General features: G+C 42.3%; 1 protein-coding gene across 5 annotated transcripts in view; it reads right to left on the bottom strand.

The window, feature by feature from the left end:
* The window catches only part of LPCAT1 (lysophosphatidylcholine acyltransferase 1), a 200,921-nt gene that overhangs the window by 121,361 nt on the left and 55,655 nt on the right, over positions 1 to 23,905 (bottom strand). For 4 of the 5 annotated variants that reach the window (XM_030551642.1, XM_030551641.1, XM_030551645.1 and 1 more), the window contains exons 4-6: positions 11,229 to 11,303; positions 5,475 to 5,587; positions 649 to 709 (exon numbers count right to left, since the gene is read on the bottom strand). In XM_030551642.1, the coding sequence (XP_030407502.1) occupies positions 649 to 709; positions 5,475 to 5,587; positions 11,229 to 11,303 (249 nt within the window). The remainder of the gene's footprint in view (positions 1 to 648; positions 710 to 5,474; positions 5,588 to 11,228; positions 11,304 to 23,905) is intronic. The other variant, XM_030551643.1, reaches the window with a different exon arrangement.

Here is a 23,905-nt window from a genome sequence, read left to right as displayed (position 1 = left end):
GTCAGGATTGTTGATTTTTTTTATATATATTTGTTGCTTCTGCCTTTTAACAGTTGTTGTCAGATGTGAATTTCGTAAAAATCTGATAGTCAAGTATCTTGTAAAAAAGTCTCACAAATGAGTTTGATATATTTTTATGAAGTTACCAGTTTTGTTGATAAAGGTAACTGTGTTAGCATAACAGACTTCTGTAGGGCATCTGACTTTGTACTACAATACATTCTGATTAAGAATAGCACTCTAAAATATATCACATAAAAGATTAAAAACCATTGTCCAAAATGTAATTATTAATGTGAATTCACCACCACTAACTGAAGATATTTTGAGGGCGGGGATCAAGCAGCAATCTGTTCTTGTCTCAGTGGTATTTAATGTCTATCAGTGGTCAAGAAAAAAATATACAATCTCTACCAGTAAAGTTTGCAGATAAAGATCTGTCATGTGGTAAATCAGATAAACAGATTACTTACACAGAGTAATCTGGAGTCCATCTATAGGATCAAAAAAATCCACTTCAACTGCACCTCATTACCAGTTTTTTATTCAAATTCTATAACTGCAAACCATTTACAATGGCAACCAATATATTAAAAAAATTATACAATATGAGAACATTCTGTAAAGAAAGCTATGCTTCATACCTACCAGGCTTGAAGGTAATTAGACAAGATCGGTTTGTGCAAGTTCCTTCTGGGAATATCATTATCTTGGAGCAAAAACAAAATTTACTGTTACAGAATATTTGTTGTATTTACATCTTTTCAAAACCAATATTAAAACTCTTCACATCTGAGTTATAGTAATTTAAGAAAAAGTAAGCAAGCTAAAGAAAATGTTTAAATGATAGCATGGTCTTTTCAAGTCATGAAGACTTTCAGATGCATGGAATCTGGCACATAAACTGTGGAATAGGATATTTTATTTATTCTTTAAACCAGTGTTTTCCACAGCACAGGGTAGCATGAAGGACTAGCTGGTGGGAGGACAGGGGGAACAGACTGCCACACTATTTTCCAGATTCTCAGTTTCATTTTAAAAAACACATGAACTATGTGTAACTGATAGAGAGAGGCCTGCTTGAGTTTGAAGAGAACGTAACACAACCAATGGTTCTCAGATGTAACTGTTACATTCATTTCAATAGATGCCAACTTTGCAACAATACTTTAAATGTCAACACTGATAACTACTTCAGTATTCAGAGCATGTAAGAAAGGATGCACCACTAGTGTTTCCCAAAGTGGGTTTTATTTGGGAGAGGTGACAATGTACTCATGTCCACTCCCTAGACACTATTGTAAAATATTTGTACAAAGTATGCTTTTAAGATATCATTTGAAAACGTATAATTTGCTGGTCAATACAGTCCTCTTAAAATGTGTGTAGCAACACTGTATGTGAAGTTATATGGTGTTATTAACACATGTTCCAAACAGGTGCGTCTCAAACAAAGGAATGTATGCTCTGCTTAATTTGCATTTAAGCAGTAAACAAAATCATTAAGCAGGAAGAGAAACAAAAAATAGGATACAATAGGTAAGGAAAAGCAGCAGGGAGCATCCTTTCCTATGGAGACTCTGTCTCCTGAATCTCAGCTGGAGATGTTTTCCAAGAAAGGGACCGATACTATAAACATGAGGGACAAATACCCCAAGGCACCCCTTTTCTTTCTCTGTCCTTTGACTTACTACACCAAAAGGAACAAAGGAAACAGTTATCGAACTGGAGAAGGGGTTCCGATGTTACCCATCAGTTCTGTGTTCTTGGGGAACCAGGGTGCAGTATCCAGCCTCTCAGACTCACGAAGGACCCCCCCACCCCAGCCTCTGCTTGAACCAAAACTGACCAGAAGAAAGACTTGCAAAGAGTGGGAGACACACCTAAATCCCTCCGGAAAACGGTGACAAGATTAAAGCAACTCCCCTAGCTTTATCTGCATTGAAGATGGAACAGGGAGGCATCTCCATTAGCATACAGAATGGAGAACAGAAGTTCCAAGGCAAGAACCACACTGAACTCTGGGACCAGAAAAGCAAGGAAGCATTGCATGATGGGGGATCTTTGCTCCAGATGTTAATGAACCCATGCCTGCACACACTCAGCTCAGTAGTTATCAGACCAAATCTAATAATAAATCCTTTATTGGTATCCAAACTACTGAAGCTGCCTAATTGCGTTGTGAACTCCCTTGAAGGAACACCGCCTATAGCCAGGAATGATCAGTTCCTATTGTCTAGCCTGAACAAAACAACTTTGGTATACTCCTCTGAACCATCAGTTTACCCATTAAAAAATCTAGAGTTCTCTCTTGAACCATTGTTGTTTCCCTACAAAAACCCTTACTCACACTCAAGTAAGGGTTCTGATGCCTGGATCCAAAATCTGCATCACTTCCACTGGGACTTCATCTTCTCCTGACTGATCATGCTGTGGGCTCTGCCTGTCTCCAACACTCCAGACCCTCAGCTACCACCACCACCTGGGAACCCCGACCAGTTCAAGCTTCATGGAGTGGTGAAAACCCAACTCTCCCTCCCTCTTGCTATCTTTTTTTTTTTTCCTACTCTAGGTATAGCTTTCCAACCCTGACTTGGGTGATCAGGTATAGTTTTCTAAACCTGACTTTGTAATTAAATTTAAGCTAGATTTAATATTGTAACTGTTTTGTTTATTTGGCTCTCCTTGTATGGTTACTATTAGGCAATAAATAACTTCTATGGTTAAGCTGGTTGCTTCCCTCTCTCCCTCCCTCTCTCGTGTTTTTGGCTTCCCCATTTGCTCTGCAGCAATGCTCCTCTTACCTAAGCTAAAGATCCCTGCAGTGCCCAAAAATCCTGTGAGGTTTGCTCATCAAGTGGGTTACTACCAGAACAGTTGTAATGTGAAAGGATGTGCTGAACCTGTGGCATGTGAGGGTGGCAGCTTGGAAGTGCTGCTCGACCCAGCCTGCTGAGTCCAGGGGCATATAAGGGTGGCAGCTTGGGAGTGCTGATTGACCCAATACGCTCAGACATGCGGGGGGGACGACCTACGTCCTGCGGGATAGTTCCTTTGGGAGGGAACTTGCAGAAGGGAGAAGTAGAGCTCCGTATGAAAACAAGTGACACAAGCAGTACGTTGACAGAATTACAGAACCTCCCCTCCCATGCCCAGAAGAGTAACCCTAATAAATGAGCATACCCCAAAGTAATGGGCAAATGTGGTAACACTGACCTAAGAAGTTTGGTCAGTGAGACTGCTGAGAGAATGTGGTGAAATAACTTTGCTTAACGAACTTTGTTAAATAAGGCATTAGTTAAGTTTTATCTTTATTTTTCTTGTAACCATTGCTGACTTTAATGCCTCATCATTTGCACTGTCAAAATCTCTTTTTAGTTAACAAACTTGTTTTATCTTATCTAGTGTGTTTAAACTGAAGTGTCTGTGAAACTCCATCTGGGGTAACAAGATGTGTGCATATCAATTCTAATAATAAAATGTGGGACTTTATATAAGTTTGTATTTTCCAGGAAAGAACTGGGCGGTACAGAACATACATTTTAGCGAGAAAATCTAGGACTAGGGATACATTAGGGTCACACTGCAACATAACCAAGGTGGGGTTGGGCTGGCTGCAGCACACACACGACATAGCTAGGAATGACTTACATGTCAAAGACTGTTTCCAAGCAGTCTTGACTGGAGGCTACAGCAGCAAAGCAGTTTAAAGGGCACTCCAGGTTAGAGGGCACGGGTGACACAGCTACTCAGTCTGGATTGTACCCTGGGTATGTCACGGGGGAGGAAGGAAGAAGGGAAGGGGACACAAAGGACTTGACAACAGGGCATGGAAGATGTGCAAGTTAAACTACAAAGGGGAGGGATAGCTCAGTGGTTTGAGCATTGGCCTGTTAAGCCTAGGGTTGAGAGTTCAATCCTTGAGGGGGCCATTCAGGAATCTGGGGCAAAAATCTGTCTAGGGATTGGCCCTGGTTTGATCAGGGGGTTGGACTAAATGACCTCCTGTGGTCCCTTCCAACCCTGATGATCTATAAGGTATTATGTCCTCTATATTTTACAAGGAGAGGGATAGCTCAGTGGTTTGAGCATTGGCCTGCTAAACCCAGGGCTGTAAGTTCAATACTTGAAGGGGCCGTTTGGGGATTGGTCCTGCCTTAAGCAGGGGGCTAGACTAGATGATCTCTTGAGGTCCCTTCCATCTATAATTCTAAGGCTATGAACAACACACAGTGAGGGTGCAATTAGTTTCATTTTCCTGAATAAGAGCTTGGCATTGAAGAGACTGGGAAACATTGCTTAAACTATACCATTTATATTTTAATCCCAGCAGTAAAAAAAGATTGCATTACATTATATTTTGACTTGAGCTGCTGAGCAAAGGCATAGGATCAAGTATTAAGGTCCCAATCTTAAAAACACTTACAGAGGTGAGTGACTATCCTATGCCACAGACGTATTCTGTTTCTTATTCATGTTGACTACAGGATTATACCTGGTGTGCTTAAGAAGAGCTATAATTTGCGTCGCTTAATATTTCATTCTATAGGTCTTTCAACAATTCACGAATTTTCATATTTCAGGTACCTTGTCTGTCCCAAAATAGGGTTTCAGAGTTTAGGGTTTTGTTTTTTTAGTTTGAGCCAAACTGGTTCAAGTTTTCTGAATGTTAATGCAATGGATGAGAAAAGAAAGGGCAAAGACCACCCTCCAACACCTACCTCTTTATATCAATTGGAATGCACTTTTTAATGCACAGGTACTTTGTGATGGTACTTTGTAGGTTCCAAGCTCTTCTCCCTTGTTGTGAGTGCTAATGGTATAGGAAAGGGAGTACATGCCCTCACTGAGGGACCCCACAAAATCAGGAACTACTCTAACAGAAATTTATGTCTATTTAAAATCTACTTGTTTGATGGATTATGCTGGCACATATGCTTATCAAATATGACTTATTAATATGTGCAGTTACTGAGAAAAGGGATTACATAGATGCACATCTAGTGCTAAGACTAAAACCACAGACATGCTATCTTCAAAAAACAGCAGAGTCTTTAATATGCTTCAAATTTTAAAATAAAAATGCACATACTTCTAAAAAGTTTAGGGCTGAAAAACAGTAGTCATAACCGTCCCTCCTTTTCTATTTCCTCCCTCCCCCCCAAAAGTGTACCATATCATAACAATTATAAAATTCAAGTGCAAGAACCTCAGCTGCTGATTAAATGTAAAGGCTTCAGATGCTACTAACATTTTTGGTCCAATGGAAATTTTCTCCAAGGACTAAAAATTGTTATAATATAACTTAAAGATCATGCTAGCAATGTGTTGTGCAAAGAAACATTTTAAATCTTGCATTCATGGAGAAAAAGCATGCAGGTCTAGTGTGTCCTCTATGGAGAAAAAAAAAGACTAAAATTTGCTTCTCAAAGCCAACAAATGTCAAATATCACATAAAAGAGGTTATACTACACCTGTGGCCATTTGCCATCAGATTGAGCACGTCTCTTTATCTCTTCAACAGTTTTTCTGCGAGAATCCTGGTCTGACCGAGATACAAATACTGGTCGTATATATTTTATTAAAGCTGAAAAGAAAAAAAACACAAATTTTTCATAGAACTGCTTTAAAAATCGATGAATCTATGAAATATTCAAGGACAGAAGGGACCACTGTGATCATTCAGTCTGACTTCCTGTATAACGGGCCACAGAACTTTCCCTAATAATTCCTAGAGCATAGATTTGAGAGAAAACATCCAATCTTTGATTTAAAAATTGTCGTGAAGGAGAATCCACCATGACCTCGGTAAATTGTTCCAATGGTTAATTAAATTTTTATGCCTTATTTCCAGTCTGAATTTGCGTAGCTTTAATTTCTAGCATGTGGATCACATTATACCTTTCACTGCTAGACTGAAGAGCCCATTATTAAACATTTGTTGCCCATGTAGGTACTTACAGACTGTAATTAAGTCACCCTTAAATTTTTTCTTTCTTAAGCTAAATAAATTAATGTTATATCATGGCCATCCTTTGAACAGGAGTCCTTGTTACAAGCAAATAATGACTCTTTTTGATTGGCTTATTCACCTGTACCTCGATATAATGCTGTCCTTGGGAGCCAAAAAATCTTACCGTGTTATAGGTGAAACCATGTTATATTGAACTTGCTTTGATCTACCAGAGTGCACAGTCCCGCCCCAAGCACTGCTTTACCACACTGTATCCAAATTCGTGTTATATCGGGTGGCGTTATATCGAGGTAGCGGTGTATTATATTATTTCAATGTAAAATTAAAGCAAATCCTTGAACCATATTCATTACCTAACCTGAGAGAAATGCAAAAAGTAAAATGAATAATGAAAAGTAAATTAATTTTTTTGAATGCACTTGTAATAGACCAAGACCTTATTTGTAACTATAAGGAGACTATGTGAATGTGATTCTAAAATACAAATTTGACTATCGTTTAAAGCACACTTACTTTTTGGGACAGCAAAATAGTTACGTTTGACCAGCCATGGGCCAGAACATTTCCTCCTGTGACTTAAGGGAGGAGATCCTCTGTGAGCATCTCCCTCATTGAGATCCCCCTCACAATCCTACTGGAAAGCAGGATTTCTTCTGTTGTGCAGTAATTCACAAGGCACATCCCAAATCTGGCTTGGCAAAGGTGTTTGGAACTTCAAATTTCTGCTTTACAAGTCTCCATTAAGCCACATTGCTGAAGCATTTCTCCCCATAGGCAACACATCATCTATTTGATTTTCCGGGCTAGATTAAAAAGACCTTTAGTAAGCCAGTATTCTCTCCTGTGAAGGAATTTATACATCATAATTAAGTCACCTTCTAATCTTTTTGACAAGCTAAAGTGATTGAGCTCCCAAAGTTTCTTCCTATGCAGTGGTGCACAACCTTATTACACACGAGGACCACATAAACCTAAGCACAACCTTGTGTGGGCCAAACAGATTCTACATTCACCTCTACCCCGATATAACGCAACCCGATATAACATGAATTCAGATATAATGCGGTAAAGCAGTGCTGGGGGGGGGGGGGAAGGGCTGCGCAATCTGGTGGATCAAAGCAAGTTCGATATAATGCGGTCTCACCTATACCACGGTAAGATGTTTTGGCTCCCGAGGACAGCGTTATATCAGGGTAGAGGTGTATTTTAATAAGATTTAAAGTCACCTGTATTATTTATATTTTAAGTTCAACTTGCTTCCTATGTAAATTAAAATGTAAATATGACAACAAAATACTAACAAAGTGCCTGTTAATATATTGTGCTGAAGCAGGCTGCGGGTCTTAAGAAAATGCTCAGGTGGGCCATGTACGGCTTGCAGGCCATTGGTTGGGCACCCCTGCTGTAGGGCATTGTTCTGCAGCCCTTAAATCACTTTACGGTTCTTTTCTGCACCCTCTTAAATGTTTCAACACCCTTTTAAAAACATGGACACCAGAACTACATGCAGTATTGCACAACTGGTCTAACCACGCCATATACAAAGGTTAAAAATCATATCCCTACTCCTACTCACTACTTCCCTGTTTATACATACAAGGCTTGCATTAGACATTTTTGCCACAGAATCACACTGGGAAAGTGTTGAGTTACACGTACACTATGACCCCTACATCCATTTCATAGTTACTGCTTTCCAGGATACTGCTTTCCCCATTTTGTAGTTATGGCCCCAATTCCTTGTTCCTAAATATGTAACTTTGTAGTAAAAAATTTTATTTGGGTGGCCTCAGCTTATTAAGTGATCCAGATTGCTCTGCATGACTGCCCCGGTCTCACAATTATTTACCATTCTGCCAATCTGTTGGTCATATACAAATTTTATCAGCAGTGATTTTATTTCCAAATCATCAATGAAAATGTTGAATAGCATTGGCCCTAATATTGATTCCTGTGAAATCCCACTAGAAACATCAGCAAAGAGTCCTGTGGCACCTTATAGACTAACAGACATATTGGAGCATGAGCTTTCATGGGTGAATACCCACTTCGTCAGATGCATGTCGATGCTCATGCTCCAATACATCTGTTAGTCTGTAAGGTGCCACAGGACTCTTTGCTGCTTTTACAGATCCAGACTAACACAGCTACCCCTCTGACACTAGAAACATCCTCATTCAACAATGATTCCTCATTGACAGCTACTTTTGGTGATCTGTGAGCTACCCATTTTTTTATCCACTTAACATATGCTTTACTGATACCGTATAGTGCTAATATTCATCAGAATGCCATGTCCACGTCACTGTAGCTGGTATGTTCTGTTCTCCATATACACACACTCCAGTAATTGCTGAATAATTGGTAACAGTTGGTATTCCCAGCCAGACTGAATGACTCTTGGCTCTTTCCCCTCGTGCTTACATATAGTCACACATGTACTCCTTCCAGTTGCCTTATAACTGAATCTTCTTCCAAGTTAGACTGGCAGCGAGCTTGGGGCATTTTCACCTTCTTCTGCAGCATATGGTGATGGATCACTTGCTAAGATTATCTGAGAATCTCTCACTTAATCATTTCCCTGCCATTGCGGGGGGCCTTAGGCCAGGGGTCGGCAACCTTTCAGATGTGGTATGCCGAATCTTCATTTATTCACTCTAATTTAAGGTTTTGCGTGCCAGTAATACATTTTAACATTTTTAGAAGGTCTCTTTCTATAGGTCTATAATATATAACTAAACTCTTGTTGTATGTAAAGTAAATAAGGTTTTTAAAATGTTTAAGAAGTTTCATTTAAAATTAAATTAAAATGCATAGGCCCCTGGACTGGCAGCAAAGACCAGGACAGCGTGAGTGCCACTGAAAATCAGCTCGCGTGCCGAAGGCAGCACCAGTGCCACAGATTGCCTACCCCTGCCCTAGACACTGGTGCACCTTCAAATCACACAATCTCAGGGTTGGAAGGGACCTCAGAAGGTCATCTAGTCCAACCCCACGCTCAAAGCAGGACCAACCACCAACTAAATCATCCCAGCCAGGGCTTCATAAAGCCTGCTCTTAAAAATCTGTAAGGAAGGTGATTCCACCACCTCCCTAGGTAACCCAGTCCAGTGCTTCACCACCCTCTAGTGAAAAAGTTTTTCCTAATATCCAACCTAAACCTCCACCACTGCAACTTGAGACCATTATTCCTTGTTCTATCATCTGATACCACTATGAAAAGTCTAGATCCATCTGCTTTGGAACCCCCTTTCAGGTAGTTGAAAGCAACTATCAAATCCCCCCTCATTCTCCTCTCCTGCAGATTACACAATCCCAGTTCCCTCAGCCTCTCCTCATAAGTCATGTGCTCCAGCCCCCTAATCATTGCCCAAAACTGGACAGTACTCCAGATGAGGCCTCACCAATGCCGAATAGAGGGGAATGATCACGTCTCTCAATCTGCGTGCAATGCCCCTACTTATACAGCCCAAAATGTTGTTATCCTTCTTGGCAACAAGGGCATACTGTTGACTCATATCTAGGTTCCTTGGTTCATCCTATTCTCTGTCTGTGGCACATAACAGCCTAGTATCCTGTGTGCTGAAATATTTTGGTCTAATTTCAGTTGTTGGGTTTACTGTGCTGGTGGTGGCCTGTGCTATACATGAGGTCACACTTGATGATCTGGTGGTCCCTTCTGCTCTTATGACTTCCCCTTGTGAAGTCTGCAGCAAGCATTTCTGAAAATGCTTGTCCAGGTTCTCAGAGGTTACACAGTGTTGAAAACTTGCACTTCCAGATAATATACCTTTTCCTGCAATATAGCCACCAGTTTGCACTTAAGCAGATCTTGCGTCTTTTGGTAGAAAGGAAAAGCATAGCACATCTGTGACAAATGAAGGTGGGGAAGGAGTAGTTCCCTTTTATGGTCACCCAGCCAGCCAGCAGCTATAAAACCGCTCTTGGTGGCTGTTCTGTAATTGCTCTACTTGTAAAGGGTTAAAAAGTCTCACTGCAATGCATAGGTAAAAGGAAGTGAGTGAACACCAGGCCAAAAGAGCCAATGGGAACGCTAAACCTTTTTCAAATTGAAAAACAACTCTCCTTTTGTCTGTCTATGGTTGTTCTCTGGGAAGAGGCAGACAGGGCTGCAGTTATGCTGTAAGAAGCTTTGGGCCAGGTATGAAAAATCTTCAGTATCATACCTAGAAACTACTTATTTAAAACCCCAGATATGTAAGTAGATCAAGAAATATCTAGGAAGACGTGATTAGGTTTATTTCTTTACGGCTTGTGGATTCCTCTGTGCTAACCCCAGGTGTTTTTTTCTCTTGCTTGTAACCTTTAAGCTAGACCTCAACAAAGCTATTCTTAATGCTTCATCCTTGCAGTTGTCTTTTCTTTGAGGGAGTCAATAAGCATGTGGACAAGGGTGATCCAGTGGACATAGTATACTTGGACTTCCAGAAAGCCTTTGACAAAGTCCCAGACCAAAGGCTCTTAAGCAAGCAAAGCAATCATTGGATAAAAAGGAAGGTGATTTCATGGATCAGTAACTGGTTAAAAGATGGGAAACAAATGATAGGAATAAATGGCTAGTTTTCAGAATAGAGGTAAACAGTGGGGTCCCCGAAGGCTCTGTACTGGGACCTGTGCTGTTCAACATATTCATAAGTGATCTGTGAAGGGGTCCCCAGGGTACATCTGGACTGTGGGACCACTAAGCCCTCTGTTCCACCAACCTGGGCTGCCTCTCACACTGTGATGCTGATGTCAAGCTACAAGCACTGCACTTACACAGACATCCACAGGCAGGGACACACCCAACTGTGTCACGTGAATGATCTTGCAGCCACTCATGAACCATCAATAGAGATCCTCAAGCAATTCCCCCACCACCACCAACTCCCCAGCCCTGCACCCCCAAACTGTACTGTCGTGCACTGGTCAGAAGCCAGACCAGTGTATGTTGATTACTTAGGCATGGTGTACACTGTGGGGGGAAATCAATCTAAGTTACACAACTTCAGCTACATGAATAACGTAGCTGAAGTCGATGTATTTAGATTGACTTACCATGGTGTCTTCACCATAGTGAGTCGACTGCTGCCGCTCCCTTGTCAACTATGCCTGAGCCTCTCACAGCGCTGGAGTACAGGAGTTGGCATGAGAGTGCTCGGGGACCGATTTATCATGTCTAGATTAGATGTGATAAATCGATCCCCGCTGGATCGATCAATGCCCACCGATCCAGCAGGTAGTCAAGACATACCCTTAGTTTGCCTCGTCTTCATAGGAAAGTGGACATGCTCCAGCCTTTGTAATCTGAGATGAGATTTCCCAAGCACTTCAACAAAAACACAGTTTTAGGTAAATTATAAAACAGATTTATTAACAAAGAGATAGATTAAGTGATTATAACTAGCAGGCATAGAGATCAAAGTTGGTTACCCAAGAAACAAAAATAAATTCACAGTCTAATTCTAACTTTACACACTAAGCAAGATTTAAATCAAACAATGTCTCACCCTAACAGATGGTACAAGCAGGTTATTGTTCCTCAATACACAGACTGAACTCCCTTTCCAAGCTGGGACCATTCCTCCCCAGTTCAAAGTCTTTTTCCTCCAGACGTTCTTCCAGGTATTGAGATCGGGTTTCGGGGAGAGGGGAGGGAGGTAGAGAGGCCAAGTGATGATATCACTTTCTCTTTTATACCTTCTTCCAGCTGCTTGAAAGATCCTTGCTGTGACATGGGGGTCAGTGAGTCCCCATTATTCAAGCAGTCTCCATTGTGTATGTGCCTTCTCTAAGGAGCCTCTGGGATAGTGGATTGTTTTCTTGATGGGCCATTAACGCTATTTGAGCCCTCCTCTTTTGCAATTGGAAGGCTGGTTGTGAGTATTCCCAACCTCACAACATATTTCAGTAACACATATAGAAATACTTCATAACTGTGCATACAATAGTGCATAAAATGCAACCGGATATTATTGTTCAACAGATCAAGATTTAAAAAATGATATCTCACAAGGCAAACTTTGCACAAAACATATCATAGTCATATCACAGCAGTGAATATGGAGGTTCCAGGGTACTACTTGGAGACACAGTGTCACAAGAGGATTTTCCTCACATTAGCTAATTGTCAGGAGGAGTATATCAATGCCTTGAATGTCATAAGTGAGTAACCATTAGTATCATTTGTTTGGCGAACCCCTTTCGTGCTGTGGACAGACCAAAGGGTAGAAATGTATACAGATAGTGGTTGTTTCTCTGCTACTGAATGCAAGTATTTCCTGTGTGCTGCATGAATTGCCAGGTAAAAATAGGTGTCCTCAAGGTCCAGTGTCACAAACCAATTTTGGGGGTCCTCGGAGGGAATAATTGAGACTGAGGTCACCATTCTGAACTTGTGGTGGATTAATCTGTTTTGTCTACTCAGATTTAGAATGGGGCATAGACCTTTTCAAGATGAGAAAATAAGGGAAAAAAGACCTCCTGCGACAACTCTTCTACTGCTCACATTGCAATAGGGAGTCCGCTTTTCTTAATGACGTCTCATGAGAAGGATCCCTGAAAAGGAATGAGGAAGTGGGTGGGGAAGTATGTAGAGATGGAATCGCACAGAACAGTCTTTGTCAATTATCTCCAGGATCCAGTCCATGGTGATTCCAGCCCATGCTGCCAAAAGAAAGGCAAGGTTATTGCCAAAATCAGGGGAGGAAAGTATATGGATCCACAAGAACTGGTAGAGGGCTCTTGTCAAAAGACATCAAACCTGATGCCTGGATGATATCATGTGGATAGTATCAATGGAAGCTGAACTTCTTGAAAAGGCCTCATTGTTCAAGAAGGCCAAATGTCTTCTGTTATTGTTAAGAGAAGCAAGCTGTCTGAAGAGAACTTGACACTTGTATGTCTTTGTTTTAGAGATAAGATATAGATGCCCAAAGACAAAAGAGTGGTTCTGGAGTCAGAGTATGGACAGCCTTATCAATCCTGCTGTGGAATAGTTCCTTAAAGGTCAGGTCTTCTATTATCTAGACTTCTTTAGAAATGCCAGAGTATTGAAATCATGGTAACTGAGGTAGGCATAGCACAGGCAGACATGATAGAAAGGAAGCTGTCATGACAAATTAGCCTCCAGCTCTTCTTTCGTCTCACAGTTTGTCCAGAAACTCAGACACTTTATCCCACTGGAGGTAGTCACATTTCACTAGAAGCACCTGATAATTTACTATGTGCATTTGGAGACTGGTGGAAGAACAGATCTTTCAGCCAGAGAGTTACAGCCTTTTGGGGTCCTTGTCCAATAATTTGATTTTGAGACCTGGGAGCTGTTGAGCTCTTTCATGTACTGCAAAGACCTAACAGCACAGGGCTTAGTTCATGTAGAAATATTTGAAGCCTTTTGGGTGAGGTGGTGGGGGAAGGGCTGGTAAGGCTGATCAGCTCTCTGAGGCTTTGTCTACATTACTGCAGTAAGTCAACCTAAGTTATGCTACTTCAGTTAGGTGAATAATGTAGCTGAAGTCAACGTAGCTTAGGTCAACTAGCCAAGGTGTCTACACCATGCTGTCTCGATAGGAGACGCTTCTCTTCTTGGGCATCTGGAGAACCAGAGTTGATGGGAGAGAGCATCAATTGCAGCAGTATAGACATGGCCTTAGTTGTGAGAGATATACAGGATGGGTTTTGCCTTGACAGGCTCAAACCCACCATTGATTGGCATAGCTAGTCTGCCAGCTGCAGAAGAATGAAGGTAATCAAAAAATGTCATCATCTTAGACAACTTTGAGATGTATATCCAAAGTGTCAGCACTATCGCTCAGGTGATCTTGGAAGAATTTCAAGTCATCTGGAGGGGAAAGGATAGTTGGAGTTCCAGTAGCCTCCAGAATGGAGGAGGCAATAGTGAGGGAATTGCAGGTGGATTAGAAGGACATCTTCCTCTTGGTAGTCAACACTTCCCTCTCCTTCATCCTCTTGGGCCTCTATTCCTGTCACCCATGTTGGATCAGATGGCTTAGTTGTGCTTGGGAGTCTAGCCAGAGAATGAGATCTAAGTCTTGATCCTGTGAGGATGAACAAGGAATGGGTTCAGATGATGGCTCCCTAACGGGCTGAGGGAGAGGAAGAGTCAGACTTCTCTGGTGTTACTGGTGCTCTAGGATTAGGGGGCACTAAAATGGTATTGCGGGTTTTGGTATCATAATTGGTGCTAGATTTAGGATTCTTGTTGCCTACTTAGAAGAACCACTGATATTGAAAATGTGGTTGGTACCACTATGATTGGTATCAATGGTTGCAATACCAAGACTGGCACAGAGGAAATCAGTACTGAAGCAGGAGAGCTTCCCTGGATATGGTTAATGGTGGGACAGTTTCCCTTGATATGGTTAGTGGCAACATAGCTATGGGCACACTCAGTAAGGGAGGTCTCAGGAGTGATTGTAGAGCCAGGCTGGTGACTGATTTGGAAGGTGTGACTTTAGAAGAGTCATGGATCTGGTGACCAATTTTTTTTTTCAATCTATGTCAGAGAGGGAGACTGATGCCTGGAGCCAGTTTTGGAGCTGTGCTCCTTTTTGCCCTAGCTAGAAAAGCTCAAGGCAGTACTGGGGGCCACTGCTGACCTTAGAGGTGTCCGGAAAGGCAGATGTTCGAGCCACATCCAAATCACTGATAGCAGTGGCTCAGGGTGATCAAAGTCCCAGCTCACAGGGGCACAGTCCCTCTTCTGTTTGTGGCTCACTCACTGTAGACTCTGCTGCTCCCAGTGAGTGCTCCAACAGGAAAAGATGGAGGCTAATATCCCTGGATCTATGTCCTTTCTGAGGACTGGCAGATGGAGCACTGATCTGTGCTATGGTTTTTATCAACAAGGAAAGCACTTGATGTGTTCATCATTCAGGGGCACAGAAGCATCACAGAAGGATAGACAGGACTCAGAGTCTAGAGATTTTGCCTCAGCACCAAAGGCATAAGTAGCCCCAGATGGTGGAGAGGAAGTATTTAGTTGCCAATAGGTAAAGTTGGGGAAGGGGAGAACTAAAGAAGAATGTTAACTAAATAAATAACTAGTCCTAAAACCGAGGGCTGAATCTGAAAATAATGTTTACGAAACTGAATTTTGAACTTTAAAATAAGTAAAAACAAAAAAGAAAAATGGTTACCATATGTTACTTAAAAAAATAAACAAAGTAAAAGATACTAAATATGGAATACATTCCCAATTTGAAATACTGTACTATCAGAAAATGCAGGGAATGATATCTGCTGAAGATCATACTCTCTACTACTTCTAGTCATGTGATGATATGCACTTGAATTTTGCAGTAAAAATGACATTTGCGACTAAGTAAACAAAGTACTTTTCAAGTATTTTTGATACATGAGGGAGTTAAATGCACTAATAGGGATTACACAAAGAATCATATACCACACAGTATGATATAGTTATTTCCATAAGTTCTCCTCTTTCAAAAATATAAATTATTATTAGCTAATCATTAGCCGAAACACTAATCTAACCTAACCAGCTTTTGCTTACAGTGTAAATGAGTTGAGTATTGATTTGGATACTTATAGCATGGCATGGCATAAGATACATACTAGCAAATATTTATTATGTATTCAATATTCATGTGGTAGTTATTAACTAGAATACCTGATGAAGAAAATAAATATAAAGATCAAACATGGATACAATCTTGTACCTGAAGTATCCCTCAACATTTATCTTATGGACATTGCATTATTTGCCAACAATAAGAAAAGGGTATAATTTCTGCTTCTAATGAACAGGTATTGGCTACAATACAAGATGCAGCCAACGCAAGATGAAGTCAGGGATTTCCAAAAAAAGAATTCAATTGACAGACTCCAAATAGCTTTTCCATCTGAATGCAGACATTTATCAATATAAACAGATAAAGGTAAAACTAGCAGACTTCATAAATCTGTTGAAGCTACTTCATCAACCAGTAAGGGTGAACTGCAAATCTAATTTTGTGTTACAATCACCAAACCTCAACAGTGCTTCAGAATAAGGGCCCCTCAATGAACTGGAGTCTTTGAATTTTCTCTCAGGATAGAAGTTTCAAACAAAAACTTCTTCCTGTAACAATTGTGATAAAGTTCCTCCTCTACCTTGGTGGGTCCTGCGCTTATTGGCGGATTTTGCTAGCCTCAGAGATCTTCCCATGTTGGATCAGGAGTTGGGAGGTTTTGGGGGGAACCCAGGCCTGCCCTCTATCCCAGGTTCCAGCTCAGGGCCCTGTGGACTGAAGCTGTGCCTTCTGGAACAGCTACATGACAGCTACAATTCCCTGGGCTACTTCGCCATGGCCTCCTCCCAACACCTTCTTTGTCCTTACCACAGGCCCTTCCTCCTGGTGTCTGATAACACTTGTACTCCTCAGTCCTCCAGCAGCACGTCCTCTCACTCCCAGCACATTACACACACCTCACTAACTGGAGTGAGAACCTTTTTATACCAGGTGTCCTGATTAACCTTCATTCTAGTAACTTGGCTACAAGTGTCCTAATTAGCCTGCCTGCCTTAATTAGTTCCAGAAAGTTCCTGAGCATTCTGGAATAGTCCCTGTTATCTTACCCAAGGAAAAGGTAACTGCTTAACCTGGAGCTAATTTTGTACCTTCAACCACTCTCTTGTAGCCACCTGGCCTGACCCTGTTACACAATGTTCAAAATGAAAAAACAAATACTTGAGGAAGCAGAGTACGAACATGAACTCAGTCTATATACAGCTGGTCTAAGTGACCTTATAACCTCAGAAGGGAAATATCACCCAACTGCTATAAGCATTTCTTGAGAAAAATAATAAAAACTAAGCATCAAACCCCTCATACTGGAACTGACTTGGCAATGGTCTGGCTTAGAAATGAGTTAAAGCATTGAGCAGAAAAAGGCCGTGTTCTGGAACTTTCACAGGCATGTATTCATTATTGTTTTCTCTCAAATGATGGAGAAAGGTCTGGTGGAAAGGTCTCAAATTCATCTGTAAGTCATATGGCAACCTTCAAAGAAAAACTTGCTTTACATCTTGATGATGCTTATGAGTTCATTTTCTTATGTGATCAACCTGTTTCAGAGACAAACATTATTAGTGCCTGTCAAATTCCATCGCATCTTCTTCTCAGATAGATCTGGATCACTCTCAAGAATGCCTCAATGCCACTGATAAAAGGGGAGAAGAAATTAAAGGTATTGGAAGTATGGCCGTAGCACTCAGCAGATGGGCTCTCTCCTATAGTCTATGTACCCAAATTGCAAACCAAATCAGCAAATCGTTTGTTCTTGGACCTGATCTTCAAATGACGTACAATGAATCAACACTAGCAAGGTGATCATGTTGAAGAAAATAAAGAGCTAATGACACTTCAAAAATTCAAATGATTCACTAGTGAGCCAGCCTCCAAAGCACTGCAAAACATTACAATGAAAGATTTGGCTACAAAAGTGACCCACAAAGCTCTCCTGAATGAGGAAATATTTGACCAGGAGTAACTGAGGCCTGGTCTACACTACAAAGTTAGGTCGAACTTAGCCGCATTAGGTTGATTTTATAATGAATGCGTCTACACAACCAACCTCATTCCGCTGACCTAAAGGGCTCTTAAAATCGACCGCTGTATTCCTTCCTGATGAGGGGAGTACCACTAAAATTGACCTTCCTGGGTCGAATTTAGGGTAGTGTAGACGCAGCACTGGGCAATTCGATGGTATTGGCCTCCAGGAGCTATCCCAGAGTGCTGCAATGTGACCGCTCTGGACAGCACTTTCAACTCCGATGCACTAGTCAGGTACATAGGAAAAGCACTGAGAAATTTGGAATTTAATTTCCTGTTTGGTCAGCGTGGCGAACTCAGCAGAACAGGTGACCATGCAGTCTCAGAATCACAAACGAGCTGCAGCATGGAGCAAACAGGAGACACTGGATCTGACTGCTGTATGGGGAAACGAATCTGTGCAGGCAGAACTCCAATCCAGCAGAAGAAATGCTGATATATATGCCAAAATTGCACAGGGCATGGTGGAGAGAGGCTATACCAGGGATGCACAGCAGTGCCGTGTGAAAATTAAGGAGCTCAGGCAAGCCTACTAAAAGACAAAGGAGGCAAATGGTCGCTCCAGGTCAGAGCCCCAGACATGCCAATTCTATGATCAGCTGCATGCAATTCTAGGGGGGGCCCTATCAGTACTCTCAACACTCTCCCTGGACACCTGCAAGATGGCAGCCTCAGGCAACATGAATGAGGATTTTGTGGATGAGGAAGAGGAGGAGGAGGAGGAAGAGAATGTGCAGCAGGCAAGCAGAGAATCCATTCTCCCCAACCAAGGACCTTTTCCTCAACCTGGAGCCAATACCCTCACAGGGCCTATTGCTCCCAGACCCATGGCGGAGAAGACACCTCTTGTGAGTGCACATTTATAAGCAATTGTGTTTAATGTTTGATTTGCCCTGAACAATTGAGATGCATTCACAGCCAGTATAGCTAATGGAAAAGTCTGTTTACATGTCTGAGGATGGAGCAGGAATCCTCTAGGGACATCTCCATGAAGCTCTCCTGGAGGTACTCTGAAAGCCTTTGCAGAAGGTTTCTGCGGAGGGCTGCCTTATTTCATCCTCCACGGTAGGACACTTTACCATGCCATGCCAGTAGCAAGTGGTCTGGAATCACTGCAGCACAAAGTATGGCAGCAAATGGTCCTGGGTTTTGGTCACATTCATACAACATTTGGTCTTTACCTTTTGTGTCAGCCTCAGGATAGAGATATCATTCATGGCCACCTGACTGAAATAGGGGAAGTTTTGTAAGGGAACAGTAATTCCCTGTGTTTAGTGATCCCTGACACATTAGACCCCGAGCATTCTGGGCTGTTTGCGCTTTGCTAAAAGGGATCATCCCGGAAAACAGCCATGCTGGGAGGGAGAGGTGTTTTGTACATCCACTCCAAAACCGCAGCCCTTCTTTTTAAATGGCAACCACAGCCCCCTCCTTTTAAACGGCCAACACAACCGGCATTGGTTGCTATGGGAAAGGAGGGCGCTGCAGTTTGAAAAGATTTCCATGTGTTATGAACACGGAAGAAGCCAACCCCACATACTCTTTTGCTTACCATGGCTGCCGGCAAACCAATTTCTGTGGCCCAGCCATGTGTCACCATACCAGCAGACGCTCAATATAAAAGGCAACATGCGACCTTGTACCTAAAACACAGGTGCTGTCTGCTGTGAATTGCTTAATTCACTGTGGAAGTCTCCCTTTTGATCTTCTTTAACGTCTATTCTCCCTTTTTTCCCCCTGCAGCCACAAATGTTTCTATGCTCCCCGCATCAACTCCATCCCTGAGGTTATCGCAGATTAGAAGGCGATAAAAAACACACTCGCAATAACGTTTTCAGAGCTCATGCAATCCTCCTGCACTGATAGGGCACAGCTGAATGCATAGAGGCATTCGGTGGCAGAGGCCAGGAAAGCTTACAGTGAGCATGATCGTAACACTCAGGAGGAGACGCTGGGGCTAAAGAGGGAACAAACGGACATGATGAGGCATCTGGTGGAACTGCAGGAAAGGCAACTAGACTACAGACCCCCACTGCAGCCACTGTGCAACCACCTGCCCTCCTCACCAAGTTCCATATCCTCGTCACCCAGACACCCAAGAATGTGGGGGCAGGGGCTCCACGCACCCTGCCACTCAACTCCAGGGGATGGTCCAAGCAACAGAAGGCTGTCATTTGTAGTGTGGCTACAATAAGCAATATGGCCTTGTCCTTCCCTCCTCCCTGACCCCACCCTGTTATCAAACCCTTTGTACACCAGGGCTTCTTTTGACTAGTCAGCATTGCCAGTGATCAAGTTTTTTTTAATAAATAAAGAATGAATTGATTCAGAACAATAGGGACTTTATTTCCTGTGCCAGCTGTGGTCGAAGGAAGGATGGGGATTGCCTTACAGGGAAGTATGTTCACCAAAGAGGGCGGCTTTGCATCAAGGACAAACACACACAACTGTCACACCACAGACTGGTCAGTCATGAAACTGTTTTTCAAAGCATTTCTGATGCACAGTGCGCCTCAGTGTGCTCTTCTAATTGCCCTGGTGTCTGGCTGTTCAAAATTGGCCACCAGGCGATCTGCCTCAACCTCCCACCCTGCCATAAACATCTCCCCCTTACTCACACAGATATTATGGAATACACAGCAAGCAGCAATAACAATGGGAATATTGCTTTCGCTGAGGTTTAACCTACTCAGGAAACTGAACCAGCACCCTTTTTAACTCCCAACGGCACATTCTACCACCATTCTGCACTTGCTCAGCCTACAGTTGAACTGCTCCTTACTGCTGTCCAGGCTGCTTGTGTGCGGCTTCATGAGCCATGAGAGCAAGGGGTAGGCTGGGTCCCCAAGGATAACTATAGGCATTTCAACATCCCCAGTGGTAATTTTCCAGTCTGGGAAGAAAGTCCCTTCTTGCAGCTTTCCGAACAGCCATCAGTGAAATGGCCCTAATGATCTACAAGTGCTTGCAACACCATTAAGAAGTACCCCCTGCAGTTTATGTACTCTTTGGCAAGGTGGTCCGGTGCCAAGATAGGGACATGCGGTCTGTCTATTGCCCCACCACAGTTAGGGAACCCCATTGCAGCAAAGCCATCCACTATGCCCTGCACATTTCCCAGAGTCGCTACACTTCTTAGCAGAAGATTATTGATTGCCCTGGCTACTTGGATCACAGCAGCCGCCACAGTAGATTTGCCCACTCTGAATTGATTCCCAATTGACCAGGAGCAGTCAGACGTTGCAAGCTTCACAGGGCTATCGCCACTCGCTTCTCAACTGTCAGGGCAGGTCTCATCTTGGTATTCCTGCACTTCACAACAGGAGAAAGCAACTCACACAGTTCCATGAAAGTGTCCTTACACATGTGAAAGTTTCGCAGCCAGTGGGAATCATTCCATACCGGCAACATTATGCGGTCCCACCAGTCTGTGCTTGTTTGCTGGCCCCAGAATCGGCATTCCACTGTATCAACATGCCCTAATGCTGCCATGATATCCCAAATGCCACATCCTGTGCTTTCAGGAATGTCTGTGTCCATGTCCTCCTCACAATCTTCCTCATGCTGGCGGCTGCTAGCTAGACTCTGCACATACTGCAGGATAATGCATGGGGTGTTTGCAATGCTCACAAAAACAGTGTACAGTGCATGGATAACCCAGGGAAAAAGGCACAAAGTGATTGTTTGCCATTGCTTTCAAGGAGGGAGGGGGGAACGGAGACTGACGACATGTACTCAAAACCACCCATGATAATGTTTTTGCCCCATCAGGCACTGAGGGCTTAACTCAGAATTCTAATGGGCTAAGGGGACTGTGGGATAGCTACTCACAGTGCACCACTCCGGGAGTTGACGCTAGCCACAGTATTGAGGAGACACTCTGACAACCTAAGGCGCTTAGTGGGGACATGCACGATCAACTGTATAAAATCGGATGCTAAAGATAGACTTCTATAAAATCGACCTAATTTTGTAGTGTAGACATGCCCTTAATATTTTTGTTCAGGAAAGGCTCATGACACCATAGGAAGCAAGTGCCCATACCAAATTCCATGACCCACTGAAAAGGACAAGGGCTCTGACATCTTCCTCCCTCTATGCAGCTGGAAAGGAAATGAAAAGCAAAGACAAGGTAGTCACAATAAAGGCTGATCTTCTGATATTAAGTGCATAGTTACTGCCTATAATGACAGTGGATTTGCTCAAAAAATTGTGTCCTGAGCTAATGGTAGTTCAATTTACTCTTGCCGAGGTAAACAAGTGTCTAAAGTTAGAAATAAGCCTGTTATGATAGACATTTTAACCAGAGACATCCTTCTCCTTGTGAGATAACTCTTGACAGTACATTCTCTCTGGTGATGGTTAGCCAAGCACATGAAGTGGCACTAGAAAAACCTCTTCAGTATACAATCATTGGAGACCTTGCAAACATTTTTGTTGAGTGAGTTCATCATTCTGGACAGCATTTCAGCAGGACTATACCTTTGACAGGTACAGACAGGATTCTATTAAAGGAATGATGCAACAGAAGCTACTATGATTGAAGACAAATCTGTTCCACTCAACTGCTCACCAGACCACTTGACCCATCTCAAAATTAAAGCTGATCTGGCTTCTTTCATCTCTGAAAAACTCCTAGCCACATACCAATGCGTCACATACCAAAACAATTTTCATGTCCGGAGGGTTCAAAGAAGACAGTTCAGTTAAATCAAACCCAACTGTGGACACAGGTGAGTTACAAAGCTGACCATGAAGAGGCAGACACCAGGACTATACTGCACTGTATGCCTATATCAGAGGGGTAGCTGTGTTTGTTGCTTTTTACAGATCCAGACTAAGAGTCCTATGGCACCTCACAGACTAACAGATGTATTGGAGTATAAGCTTTCGTGGGTGAATACCCACTTCGTCAGTCACATGTATCTAACGAATGGGCATTCACTCACGAAAGCTTATGCGCCAATATATTGGTTAGTCTATAAGGTGCCACAGAACTCTTTGTTGCTTTGTATGCATATAGATGTTGATTGTGTCATCATGTCAGCGCAAGAAACTGATGTTCTTCTGTTAGTGGCACACTGACAAAATGCCTTGCAGCAAGTTGTGTTTGGTTTTTTTGGTGCACATTCTTGTGCATGCTGTTTGAATGAAGCTCCTGCCTGTATTTTGTGAAGCAGACAATGGAACAATACTCTCTTCCATGTACCGACAGGCTGTGATACAGTTTCCCATATTGCTGGGCACAGCAAGAAAATGGCTTTGACAATATTCATGGAGAAACAGGGACTTTAAGGAACTTGGTTCACTCTGTAGATCATCCTTCCCATTTCAGCAAAAGATTTGCTGATGAGGAAGAACTGTGACAAAGCATGGGTGATATTCTTCTCCAAGTATCTATCACCAGATGCTATGTTCCCAACTAGACATGCACCATGCTATTACATCCAAAGAGCTCACTTTCAAGCCATGGTCTGGAGGCAGGCAAATGCAACAATCCCACTGGAGAATATAGGTTGGACCAAACACAGTGGAGAACTGATACCCAAGCTTATGTCAATGCAGCCAATACCTGACAGCAGTACAGAAATTACCACCTGTGAATATGTCAAAAAGTGCATATCACAATGCTGTAGCTGCAGAAAAAGCCACACTGGCATAGACTGCAGCCTGTAAATGCAAGGAGTGTGTTGGCATACGTAGGAACTGTTAAATTATGCTTGTCTAAACAATGTGTGGAACATATAATAACTATATGTAGTGGAATAAAAACCATAGAAATGTACTAATTTTTCAAATTGTATTTAAATTTTGATCTCCAATTTAGAAAGTGAAATGTTCAAACTTCATCCTGGTAAACATTTTTTTTTCAGTTTCAGCACATTCAAATTACGAAAGATAACTTGTTTATCTACTTTTCTCCAAAAATGCCTCCTACATCCTATTTTACAGCAACGTGCCCAGCCTAAAAGCAGCCATAATGATAAAAGGTTGAAGCCTCACATACTGTCTAAAGGTATGAGATGGAAATGGTGCTACATTTCTTTGTATTACACAATATTCAGCTCTGCACAGAGCATACACTGCTTGCCACAGGATTCTGGCCATGGATGTGAGAAGTTCAAGTCCTCCTAAGAGTAGGAATACTTAAATTGAAATTCTTCACAGTTAACCACTTGGTTTTGGTGTTACTAATTATGTAAAATTCGGTTACTCAGAGCCAGAAGAGATATTTGGGGACCACCCTTCCTAAGACAGTCATCTATAACTTCTTACTGCTCTGCAGAGTTGTGAAGTATCAACGAAATTATAAAAGCTAGACATTTGTTTGCAATAAAACTTCTGCTAAAAA

Source organism: Gopherus evgoodei, chromosome 2 (assembly GCF_007399415.2).
Source record: "Gopherus evgoodei ecotype Sinaloan lineage chromosome 2, rGopEvg1_v1.p, whole genome shotgun sequence".
In the NCBI taxonomy this organism is placed as follows: Eukaryota; Metazoa; Chordata; order Testudines; family Testudinidae; genus Gopherus; species Gopherus evgoodei.
The sequence above is the reverse complement of the archived record's forward strand: the minus strand, read 5'-3'. Positions and strand labels throughout refer to the sequence as shown.